The sequence below is a fragment of the Camelus dromedarius genome, chromosome 8 (genome assembly GCF_036321535.1).
Source record: "Camelus dromedarius isolate mCamDro1 chromosome 8, mCamDro1.pat, whole genome shotgun sequence".
In the NCBI taxonomy this organism is placed as follows: domain Eukaryota; kingdom Metazoa; phylum Chordata; class Mammalia; order Artiodactyla; family Camelidae; genus Camelus; species Camelus dromedarius.
The window spans coordinates 69,558,927-69,571,786 of NC_087443.1; the positions used below are offsets into that span (position 1 = coordinate 69,558,927).

Genomic DNA, 12,860 nt, shown 5'->3' on the forward strand with positions numbered 1-12,860 from the left:
TTCTTTTCTGCTGAAGCTGCGAAGCCGGTCCCGAGCTGACCTCTCGTTTGGGGGCTCCGGAGGCGAGCGGGGCCAGCTGCCCTGGCGCGTCGGGAAAAAGGGCACCGCGGGCAAGAGGGCCACACCTGGGGGGCTGCTGTCCCCTCAGCCCGCGGGCCGGGCGGGGTGGGCGCGCGCGGGGGAGTCCCTGGTCCCCGTCAGGGCGGGGCGAGACCACGCGCAGGGCGTGTGGGGGGGAGCGGAGGCACGCGCCAGTGGGGGAGGCGCCCCGGCGCCCCGCGGGCTCCAGCTGCAGCCCTGGCGGCTGGCTGAAGGCACCGGGGAGAACATGGCTGCTGGGGGGCCACCGAGCGCCGGCCCGGCCTGGCGAGGCTGAACTCCGCTTCCCGAGTGCCCCCCTCCCGCGTTGGGCGCGCCCACCTCGGGGCTCCCGTGGCCCCCGCCCTCCCGGGCGCGCGGGGCTGGGAGCCGAGGCAGTTGGCGCGAGCCGCGGGCGAGGCGGGGCCGCGCGCGGGTCCCCTCCCCCTCCCGCAGGTCCCCCTCCGGAGCGCCCCGCGCAGCCTGCGCCGCCGGCTCCCCGCCTCCGGCCCGGCCCGGGGCGCCGCGGCGGTGGGCTCGGCCTGCTGCGGACAAGGTCAGGAGACCGGGAGGCGATGCCCGAGTGCGACCGGAGGGACTCGAGCGGCGGCGATAGCGGCTGGGATCTGTCCCTCCTGACCGGGGAGCGGGACTGGGGCAGACGCCGGTGAGGAGGAGAAGCGGCGGCGGCAGCGGCGCGGTGCTGTCCCCTCCGGTCGGATTTCCCCTAAGGAGCATCCCTGTCCGCGCCCGCCAGCGCAGCCCCGCGGGACAGGGGCGCTGGGAAGATGGAGTCGGGGGGCCGGGCCCGCACTGGCCCCCCGCAGCCGGCGGCCCCGGGGCCGTGGAGGGCTCGGCCGGCGGGCGGCGGCGGCGGCGGCGGCGGCGGGGGCGCCTCCTCCTGGCTGCTGGACGGGAACAGCTGGCTGCTGTGCTATGGCTTCCTCTACCTGGCGCTTTACGCGCAGGTGTCTCAGTCCAAGCCGTGCGAGAGGACCGGCTCCTGCTTCTCGGGCCGTTGTGTCAACTCCACCTGCCTCTGCGACCCGGGCTGGGTGGGGGACCAGTGCCAGCACTGCCAGGGCAGGTTCAAGTAAGTGCCTTCGCCAGACCCCGGACCTCAGCCCTGTCCCGCACTCGTGACGGCCTACCCCTCCCCGCGGCCTCGGGTCCCGGGGCTGAGAGCCTCCCGGAGCGCGCGGCGGGAGGGGGGCCCCGGCTGTTCCCCTCCAGCCGCTGAGCCTCGGGGATCCTTGACCCTTCACCGACCGCCGTGGACGTGAAGCCTTTCTCGATGGTCCAAACGTCCGCAGCGGCTCCGGTCCCCTGCTCATCAACGTTTCCACACGCAGTTACGGTGCAAAAACCGTTTTGTTAGGACACTACATTTTAATCGAAAATTATGCGCATAACTCATAAAACACTTGCGCATTGTGAAGTATCCGAACAATACAGAAATGTAAAGGTTAAAAGTTATGTTCTGTACCAGTACCTCCCTTTCCCCTCATCTTACTCCCCTCTCTAGAGGTAACCAGTGCTAACGTGTTAGTTTATTTAGTGATGGTGATCATAAGTAGAGTTTATGATGGCTTCACTGTTTGCCACACACTGTTCTGAGCGCCTTACGTGGGTATCACATTTGTTCCTCACAAGTCTATGAATTACTAGAATTATTATACTGGCTTTACAGAGAGAAATCGAAGCAATGAATTTAAGTAATTTGCCCAAGATTGCGCAGTACTAATGGCTCGGTTGTGATTCCCAATCAGCCAGCTTAACCCTAGAACGTTTACTTTTAGCCAGTATACTGTGTTGAATTTGCTAGGACAGTCCTGAACTGAGAAATACAAGAGTGACTTTGGGTTAGGTAAGAGGATGAAATACCTGGACTTTTTAATGTGATGGAGAGAACAGATTTTTCTAACTGGTTATTTGACTGTCAGTTGTTGTGTGGGAGCATCGGTTTGGTTTTTCTGAAGCTCAAGGCCCTAAGGAATTTGCTTTACAACAGTGAAGATACTTTGTTTATTTGTTGATGTTTATTGGTTGCTGCCTAGTATGAAAAGAAATGGGTGAATGTGGGGGAGCGGCAAATAAGATAGTTGAAGCCAATAGGGTATTCATCTGACAACTTGCAGACAACAGTCATTAAGTCAATCAACTTCTTAGTCTTATAGATACTTCACATGAAATTTGCTTGCTGGGTTAGTGGGTCTGAAATTGCACTATGTGGATTACTAGTACTTACTGTCAGATGATGGCAAAATCTAAGTGAAATATCTCTTGGGCCCTAAGGCAAAGGTAGGATTATGGTTCATCTTATTAATATATTGAAGGACAATTTCCTTGGAATTTTAAATAGTACATTTTCCTTTTTTTTTTCTTTCTTCAAACTTCTTGGTTAAGACAATGCTGCTTAAAGCTCATTGTAAAAGTATAGTTTCTTAAATGGTACTTTTAAATTTAAGTAGCTCTTACCATTTAATGTACAGCAAGTTTTTGGAAGTGAAATCTCAGAATGAAGTTTTATGAAATTCATTTGTAGCAATAGCTTGAAATGTTTCCTAGCTTTATACTTTCACAAATTAGTGTTGTAGTTTTTTTTTTTAATACTTAAAAAATTGGTAGAGGTACTAATTAAAAGCTTTAAAAAGTGTTTCAAGATCAGCAAAACTATCTCACTGAATTGTGCTTGTTAGTATCCTTTTTCACTTAAGTGTTTTTAAACTTTTGCTGTGATGGTAGCAGCCAGTTTCTTTACCTAACAAGTGAGGATTTTGAACATAAGAACTGGTAGCCAACAATGAAAAAAAACCACATCCATTTTTTTACATCCTTTTATGCATAAATAGGAAGATTGCCTGACTGATATGTAATTTAGGGATATTGGCCTTTGGGTGGTAGGATTTACTATGTCTAAAGAGGACAAAAATTGCTGTAGTCCTGAGAAGCTTCTGTGTACAGTTTATAGTAGTGGAATTGTTAATCAGCTAGATCAGCAGCCTGTAACCTCACTGACAGATGTTGTCCCAGTTAGTAGGAGAGAGCACAGATCAAGTTAAAACCAGCTTAAACAATATAGAGAGATGATTGGTGTTCATAAACAATGAGTAAAAGAGGAACAAATTTTTTTTTTAAATGTAGATATAGTTAAATAACAATAGATCCTGAACTAATCATTGAATATTCATTTCCTTGGAAGCTATTTCCTGTGATTCATTGTACTCTATCAGTAAGCACTTGCTCATTTCTCTGTGGAATACGAACTATTAATTAGAGTCAATATAACTGGTACAACTCTGGATTTTGTTATGTATATTCTTAGGGTAAGAAAACATGGTATTTAATGTTAAAGGGAGAAGTCAGTTTAGAAGAAAAGAGTTCTTCCTGGTACATGGTAACCTAAGAAAGGTTTATTTGAGGATGGTGGCTTGTTTTATCCAGTATTTGAAGTAATAACCCAGTGGGAAGGACTTTAACTAGAAATTCTCACTTCATTAATTATCTTGAAAATCTTTTACTAAGCTGAAGGATAGCAACCTAACAAACAGACATCAAAAATGATCAGTCTTTGTGAGCAGGTGTCAAAATTAATTGGCTGGTTCCATGGTAACTTAGCCCTGTTTCTACTATAGGGATTTCACTAGGGAATGAATACTTCTTCAAATGCTTCTTTCGAATGGAAGATTGATGGCTGGGGGGAGCAATGCAGAAGCAAATATGGTGTCTAAAGTGGTACTTTAGTCCTTTTAGGATTGACTTCAGTATTCTGCTTCCATTTGAAAAGAATAAAACTTTCAGAATTACAAGCCACTTCTCACATAGGTAAAACAAAATGAATACTGATTTTCAGCTAAAGCTAGACTGACTTAGGACTGAGAATCAGAAAGGATAGTGCCAATTTGAAATATAATAATCAAGGATATGATATATGCAAATCTGAATGACATTTACTTGAACACCTTCGTATAACATTGGGCTAGAAAATGTTTTACTATAAACTCTATTTGAATGAGTAACATTCTCTTTTAGAAGCTAGTTCTTTAGAAGTATTTTTGTAGAGTAGTTGAAATTTGTTTGTATAAATTTATATTTTGAGTTCAAACTTGGACATTTTCTTGCAAATGTGACTTGGGAACCTAAGACTTCTAATTTCTCTTAGGTAAACAAAATAACTGAAATCAATGTTCTGAGATTGGAAAATATATTATGACTATTTTATAAATGTAAATTTATTTTAAAAACACATTCATTGAATATTTCCCTAAAATCATCTATTCAATCTTATTGTATGTTCAGTGTATATAGATATTTTTTAACCTTTTAGGTCAGTCAGATATGGATACTGAATTTCACACATTTATAATGGAAGAAATCTATTTCTATTTTGATAGCAAAATGAAGATACAAAATCAGGAGTGAGGTTGTTACTGTAAATAGAAAGGGGCAGGGTTAAAAGTATAAATATTTTCCCAAAGTTTTTATTTAAAAACCCCCAACAAAAGTGTGTACACTCACATATTTATGTTATTATATTAATTATTATATTAATCCTTTTTATTAATAGTAGGGAAGATATCAGTAGCTATAAAGTTAAATTGAATGTTCCCTGTCCCTGGATCTTCTTTATTTCAAATTAAGATTGTAATGTATCATTTATATCCATGGCTTCTTTTTACATTATTAAACCATAAAATCACAGAGTAGAATTTTCAGGTAATTTAAATTGAGTATTTCTGGGATCTAAAACTGATAAATTACTTGTAGTAGCATGGTTTTCAGGACCACATGTCTGCATGATTTGGCTCCTGTGGAAGATTAGACTCACCCCTCCTTTTTTCCTGCATAGTTTTTTTAAACTTCCTTAAAAATGTCACTTCTTTTGGACTCAAGGCATTTCACATATGCTGTTATATCTCTCTGAACCCTCTTTCCTATTTGGTCTTTGCTTGGCTGATTATTAAACATCCTTCAAATCTTAGTTTCTACTAGTATCTAATGGAAGCTTTTCTGACTCCTCAGACTGGGTTACCCCTTATTAAGTACTCTTAAAGCACTAGTTTTCCTTTTTAGTACTTTCAGAATGAATTATTTAATTAAAATTGTAAGTTTTCTTTAAATTATTGTAAGAGTTTTATTGATGGATAATTGACATGCAATAAACTGTACAATTTAAAAAATTTTAGTTTATGTACACACCTCTGAAACTATCACTACAATCAAGACCATAAAACTATCCATCACACCCGAAAATTCCGTGTACCCCTTTGTAACTCCGCTCTCCTTTCTGCTGCTTCTCCTCACCCCCAGGCAACTACTGAGCTGCTTCCCTTCACTATAGATTTGTGACAAAATAACAAACTCTTTCCCAAAGTAGTTGTATCATTTTGCATTTCCACCAGCAGTGTATGAATGTTGTAGTTATTTCACATCCTCTCCAACACTTAGTGTGGTCAGTCTTTTAAATTTTAGTGGTTCTAATAGGCATGGAGTGGTATCTCATTGTGATTTTAATTTGCAATTCCCTAATGACTAATGATGTTGAGCATCTTGTTATGTCCTTACTTGCCTTCCTGTTTAATTTGCTGGAAGAATTTGTGTAAAGTTGACGTTATTTCTTCATTATGTGTTTGATAGAATTCACCAGTGAAGCCTTCGAGGCCTGGAGTTTTCAAAGTCCAAATTTAACTTTTTTAATATAAATTCAGTTGTTTAGTAGATATAACTACAAGTTCAACTTATTTAATATATGTAGGGCTATGTGACTAGAATCTATTAACATTTATTGGCCAGAATATTGACCATCTTGGTAAATATTCCTTGTGTATGTGAAGAGAATGTGTGTTGTGGTGTTGATATGTGGAGTGTTCTGTAAATTTCATTTAGGTCAGGTTGTTTGATAACTTTGTTCAAGTTTTCTAAAACCTTTCTGATTTTCTGTCTATTCTATCAGTTATCGAGAGAGGGTATTGGAATCTTTAATTATAGTTTTATATTTATCTGTTTCTCTTTGAAGTCTTAACTGTTTTTGCTTCAAGTATTTTGAAGCTCTCTTATAGGTGTATGAAATTTTCTATTATATCCTCTTGGTAAATTGACCCCTTTTTCATTATGAAATGACCATTTGTTGAAAAGACTATCCTTTTTTCATTGATGTTTGTGCACCTTTGTTGAAAATTAGTTGGACATCTCTGTTTCTTTATCTGTTTCTTAATTTTGTCTGTTCCATTGATGCATGTATCCATCCTTTAGGGAATCCCTCTCTTTTGACTACTGAATCTTTATAGTGAGTCTTGAAATTAGTGAGATTTCTCTGACTTTTTATTTTTGAAAATTCAGTTGTTCATTCCAATTCATTTTTCCACATAAATTTTAGAATCAATTTGTCAGTTCCTTAAAAAAATCATGCAGGGATTTTGAATGAGATTGTGTTGATTCAAGACATCATGTTGGGAAGAACTGACATCTGGATAATGAATTCTCTAGTCCATCAACATGATGTATTTATTCATTTACTTAGGTTTTCATTGATTTCTTTTATCAGATACAGATCCCGCATATATTTTGTTAGGTTTGTACCTAAATAGTTTGTGTTCTTGGATGCTATTGTAAGTGATAGTGTTTCTTTTAATTTCAGTTTCCAATTGTTTCTTTTAATTATGTAGAAATGCAGTTGATTTTTGTGTATTGACTTTGTATTCTGCAATGTTGCTAAGCCCACTAGGTTTCAGTAGCTTTTTTTTTGGTAATTCCTTGGGATTTTCCACATAGACAATCGTGTCATCTCTTTTACTTCTTCTTTTCGCATTATGTGCTCTTATTTTTCTTCTTGCTCTGTTGTACTGACTAGGACTTTCAACTGAATAAGAATGTAAGAGTGGATATCCTTGCCTTGTTCCCAATCTTAGGTGGAAGACATTCAGTCCTTAAACATTAAGTATCATGTTAGCTGAGGCTTTTTGTAAATGCCCTTTATTAGGTTAAGGAAGTTACCTACTGTTCCTATTTTGTGAGTTTATTAATATGAGATAATAGAAAATATACATTGGTCTCTGGCCCCAGTTCCTGGCACAGAGCTCCTTATAATTTCCTAAGTAATAAGAGCATTGGGAGCATCTCTTGTTCTAATACTAGTCTTTTACCTTTGTTCCTAACACATTGCTCCTGAAACCCTTGTAATTTCCTGGGTGACAGGAATGTCTTTCATTCTAATGAGGTGACTGTGGGGGGGCTCCTGGCTGGCTCCTGGCTGAGGGCAGGTTACCAGAAAGACCAAGTCATGATTTGAAGCTTGAAATCTTCAGCCCTGCTCCTCTTTCTCTTGAGAAGGGAGAAGGGATAATGGCTGAAAATGAAGATAATGATCCGTCATGCCTACATGATAAAGCCTCCACAAAATCCCCGAAGTATGGGGTTCGGAGAGCTTCCAGGTTAGTGAGCACATGGAATTGCTAGGAGAGAGGTGGGCCTGGACAGTGCAAGGACACTCTGAACCCTTCCCCCATACCTGCTGTGTATCTTTTCCATCTGACTGTTCCTAAATTGTATCCTTTTATAATAAACCAGTGATCTAGTAAATAAAATGTTTGAGTTCTGGGAGCCTCTGTAGCAAATTAATTGAACCCAAGGAGGGGGTCATTTTATCCCCCAATCTATGGCCAGTTGGTCAGAAGCACAGGTAATAACTGGGCTTGCAACTGGTGTCTGAAGTGGGGTGGGGCAGGGGGCAGCCTTGTAGGACTGAACCCTTAACCTGTGGAATAGGATGCTGTCTCTTGGTAGACAGTGTAAGAATTGAGTTGAATTCTTGGACATCTTACTGATGTTTGCAAATTCCTTTGCGGTGGGGAAAAACCTCCATACGTTTGGTGACCAGAAGTGAAGGGTTTGTGTGAGTAGTAAAGGAGACTCACAGGGAAGAAACATACAGTAGGGAAGACCTGAATTTTTCCCTACACAGGAGGAAAAAAAGCTTGAGTTTTTCCATTTACAATCGTGTGGGATGTTGAATTTTATCATGTCTTTCCTATATCTATTGAGATAGTCATTTGGGTCTTCTTTAATTTGTTGATATAGGACAATTAAATTGAGTTTCAAATGTTTTAATCAGCCTTACATTCCTGGGGTAAACCCCACTGGGTCAGAATGTATTATACTTCTTATATATTGTTGGATTTAATTTGCTAATATTTTGTTAAGGATTTTTGCTTCTATGTTCATGAGGGATATTGCTCTGTCACTTACTTTTCTTGTAATGTCTTTGGTTTTATTATGGTAATACTGGTCTTACAGAACGAGTTAGGAAGTGCTCCTTCTTCTTAATGTTTTCTGGAAGAATTTATGTAGAATTGCTATTAGGTTTTTCTGGAATGTTTGCTAAAGTCATCAGTGACGCCATCTGGGTCTGGGCTTTTTCTGTGTGGAAGGCTTGCTGCTGTGACTTCAATATCTTTAATAGATGTAGGGGTATTCATTTTATTTATTTCTTGAGTGAGTTTTGGCAGATTGTATCTTACAGAGAATGGGTCCATTTCATCTAAGTTTTCAAATTGATGGCCATGAAGTTGTTCATAATATTTCCTTATCCTTTTAAAGTTTGTGAGGTCTTTAGTGATATTTCTACTTCCATTTCTGATATTTGTGGTTTATGTTTTCTTTTTCCTTGCCTAGTCTGGCTTGACACTTATTAATGTTACAGATCTTTTCAAACAATATGTATTTGGTTTCATTGATTCCTGCTATTTTTTTCTTTTGTTGTTGTTTTCAGATTCATTGATTTCTGCTTCCTTTGGTTTTTAATTTGCTTTTCTTATTCTAGTTTTTTAAGATGAAAAGCCTAGATAATTAATTTGAGATGTTTCTTCCTTTTAATAAAAGCATTTTAATGCTATACATGTTCTTCTAAGCACTGCTTTAGCTGAATCTCGCATATCGTGATATGCAATACTTTGGTTTTTACTTAGTGTGATTGAACTTGAGACATTCTTTTTGGCTTATGTAGAACTGTTTTTTTTAAAATTTTCAAATATTTGGGAATTTACTAGAGATTTTTCTGTTATTTATTTTTAGTTAAATTACATTATGTTTAAAGATACGTGCCTTGTGTGATTCTAGTTCTTACAAATCTGTTAAGACTAATTTTTTGGACAAAATATGGTGTATTGTGGTGAATGTTACATGTGCAGTTGAAAGAATGTCTATTCTGCTATTGAGTGGAGTGTTACAGAAATGTCTGGAAGGCCACGTCGGTTGTTGGTGGTGTTCAGATCTTCTGTATCCCTGATTATATTCATTCTTCCTTCTTGTTCTGTTGATTACTGAGGGAGGAGTACTGAGTCTCCAACTATAATTACAGATTTGTCTCTTTGTCTCCTTTCACTTCTATCAGTTTTGCTTCTTGTATTTTGAAGCTTTTTTTGTAGATGCACACATAATTAGAATTAAGTATTTTTGGTGAACTGACCCATTCATCATAATATAACTTCGCATCTCTTTTTCTTTGCTTTGAAGTCTAGTTTGATATTAATAGCCACTCTTGCTTTCTTCTGATTATTATTGGCATGATGTATCTTTTTTGACTTGGACAGAATAGTGTGTGTGAGTATGAATGTATGCATGTATATGTATGTGTGTGTGTGTATATATACACATATTAAATCCAATTGAATAATCTCTGTCTTTATATTGGTTTGTTGAGACTATTTACATTTAATATATTTGGATTTATTTTAGTATTCCATTGTAATTTTCTGTCGGCCCTTTGGGTGTATGTCTTTCTATTATTTTTGTAGTTATACTAGATTACACTATGCATAGCTAACTTTTTATAGTCTGTTCAGAATTAATAATAAATTACTTTAAGTAAAGTTAAGAAGGTTTAGAATCATATAGTTCCATTTATCCTCACCCACTGACCTTTGTTATAATTGTCATATATATTACATCTATACATATGGCAAGTCTCACCAGATAAAGTTATAAATTTTGCTTTCAGTGATCATACATATTTTAAAGGACTTAAGGAGGGGAATAGTCTTTTTTTTTTAATTGAAGTATAGTTGGTTTACAGTGTTTCAGGTGTACAACAAAATGGTTCAGTTGTACGGATGTATATATATATTCTTTTTCAGATTCTTTTTCATTATGTGTTATTATAAGGTATTGAATATAGTTCTTTGTGCCATACAGTAGGTCCTTGTTTATTTTTTATATACTGGTGTGTATCTGTTAATCCCAAATTCCTAATTTATTCCTCCCTCCCCTTTCCCCTTTGGTAATGTAAGTTTGTTTTCTAAGTCTGTGAGTCTGTTTCTGTTTTGTAAATAAGTTCATTTGTATCATTTTTTTTTTTTTTTTAGTTTCCACACATAAGTGTTATCATATGATATTTGTCTTTCTCTGTCTGACTTATTTCACTTAGTGTGATCATCTCTAGGTCCATCCATCTTGCTGCAAATGGCATTATTTCATTCTTACTATGAGTGTGCATGTGTGTGTTTGTATATCTATATATAGATAGATATTGATATAAGATGTGGTATGTGTGTGTGTATGTATGTGTGTATATATATACACACACACCACATCTTCCTTATCCATTCATCTGTTGAACATTTAGGTTTTCCCATGTCTTAGATATTGGTTTGTTGATATTTTGTTGAGGATTTTTTTGCATATATGTTCATTAGTGATTTTTTTTTTTGCTATCTTTGTCTGGTGTTGGTATCAGGGTAATGGTGGCCTCATAGAATGGATTCAGAAGTGTTCTTTCCTCTGCAGTATTTTTGGAAATAGTTTCAGAAGGATAGGTGTTAAGTCTTTTCTGAATGTTTGGTAGAATTCATCTGTGAAGCCATCTGGTCCTGGACTTTTGTTTGTTGAGGTTTTAAATTACTGATTCAGTTTCATTACTGGTAATTGGCCTGTTCATATTTTCTATTTCTTCCTGGTTCAGTCTTGGGAGATTGTGTTTTTCTAAGAATTTGTCCATTTCTTCCAGGTTCTCCATTTTATTGGTGTATAGTTGCACATAGTAGTCTCTTACGATCCTTTGTATTTTTGTGGGAAAATAATCTTTTTTGTTTTCTCAGATATCTACTCTTCCTTTTACTCTTTGTTTACTTCTCAAGATATACATTTCCTTGTAGCATCATTCCCTTTTGTCTGAATCATTTCCCTTTGCATTTCTTTTTGAGCATGACTGCTGCTGATGTATTTTCTTAGTTTTCCTTGTTCTGAGAGTATCTGTGTCTTTTTTAATGAAGGATATTTTCGCAAGTACAGAATTCTGTGTTGACAGTTCTTTTCTTTCAGCACTTTAAAGATGTTGCTTGACACTCTTCTGGCTTCCATGGTTTCTGATGGGAAATCTGCAGTCATTCTAATTGTTCTTCCCATAAATATATAGAGAATGTCATTTTTTTTTCTAGCTACTTTCAAGCTTTTTATTCATCTTTTGTTTTCAGCACTTCAGATTCTGATGTATCTGGATGTGGCTTTCTTTGAATTTACTCTGGTTAGGGTTTGCTGAGCATCTTGAGTTTTTATTTCTGTCTTTTACCAAATATAAGATTTAAAAAAAACCATTATTTCTTCAAATATGTTTTTCTACACCAATCCTTTTCTCCTCCTGGGACTTCAGTGATGCTAATGTTGGCTTTGGTTTAGCATCACAGAACTTGAAGCTCTGCTAGCTCTCTTTTTTTTCTTTTATCTTTTTTTCTTTCTTCAGATTGTACAGTTTCTGTTGAACTATCATCAACTTCACTGACTGTCTCCTCTCCGACCTTCATTATGCTTTTGAACCCATCCAATCATTTTTAAATTTAAGATATATTTTTCATTCCTAACATTTCTGTTTTGTTCTTTTTTATGATTTCTGTTTCTCTGGTGAAAACTTCTCTCCCCATTTCATTTAAGTGTCTTTACCCGTACCTCGTGGAGTCCTGTTGTAATAGCTAACATCTTTGTGTGATGATTCCAGTTTCTAGATTTTCTTAGGATTGACGTCTGTTGATTACCTTTTCCATTGAAAATTCATTTCTTATTCCCGGCTCTTTGTATGTTGAGTAATTTTGGATTTATTCTGGGCATTGTGAATGTTATGTTGTGTGGGTTCTGGGTCCTGTTATTCCCTGGAGAATGTTGATTTTTAAAATCTGTTTACTTATTTATTTTTATTTAGTAGGCAACTGACCAGTTAGGTTTGAGTAGCAACTTCTCCGTCTTGCTTTCTGAGGGCAGTGGTTCTAATCTCAGTTCCATTTTTAAAACCTTTGGCTCTGAACGCACACACATGCCACTCAGGGATTAGTCTGAATCTTGTACAATGTTTTAAATTTTAATTCAGTTCTGAAAGCCTTTGTTAAGCTGCTTTTGGGTCTGCCCCACACATGAGCAGCTCAGATTGAGCCTGAGTCTTATGTGTGTTCATAAGAATTAGGGTATTTCCATTTTCAGCTCTCTCTCCCTTGCAATTTCCCCGCACTCTCTGGCTTGAAGGGGCCGAACTTTCCCCCAGTTATTCTTGCTGCTAAAGAGACAGTTTCTCTTAAGAGCTGATCTGCACATGCATGTGCTGCTGCTGGTCTCTCAGGGTTTGCATCCTTGCCATCTCTGTGGCCATTATCTTAGTGAAGTCCCAAAGTTTTCCTTCTTGAGTTGTTACAGTAGCCCTTTAACTGATCTCTCTGCTTCTGTTTTTTTTTTTTTTCTCTCTCTTGCTAATCTAGCCTTTACTGCTGCCAGAGTTTGCTTTATAAAACAAAAATTTGATCATATCT

At 38.8% G+C, this 12,860-nt stretch overlaps 1 protein-coding gene across 2 annotated transcripts in view; it reads left to right on the plus strand.

Moving 5' to 3' along the window:
• The first annotated feature begins 866 nt into the window (after positions 1–866).
• The window catches only part of ATRNL1 (attractin like 1), a 631,665-nt gene continuing 619,671 nt past the window's right edge, over positions 867–12,860 (plus strand). For both annotated transcript variants that reach the window (XM_010987217.3, XM_064488470.1), the window contains exon 1: positions 867–1,171. In XM_010987217.3, the coding sequence (XP_010985519.3) occupies positions 867–1,171 (305 nt within the window). The remainder of the gene's footprint in view (positions 1,172–12,860) is intronic.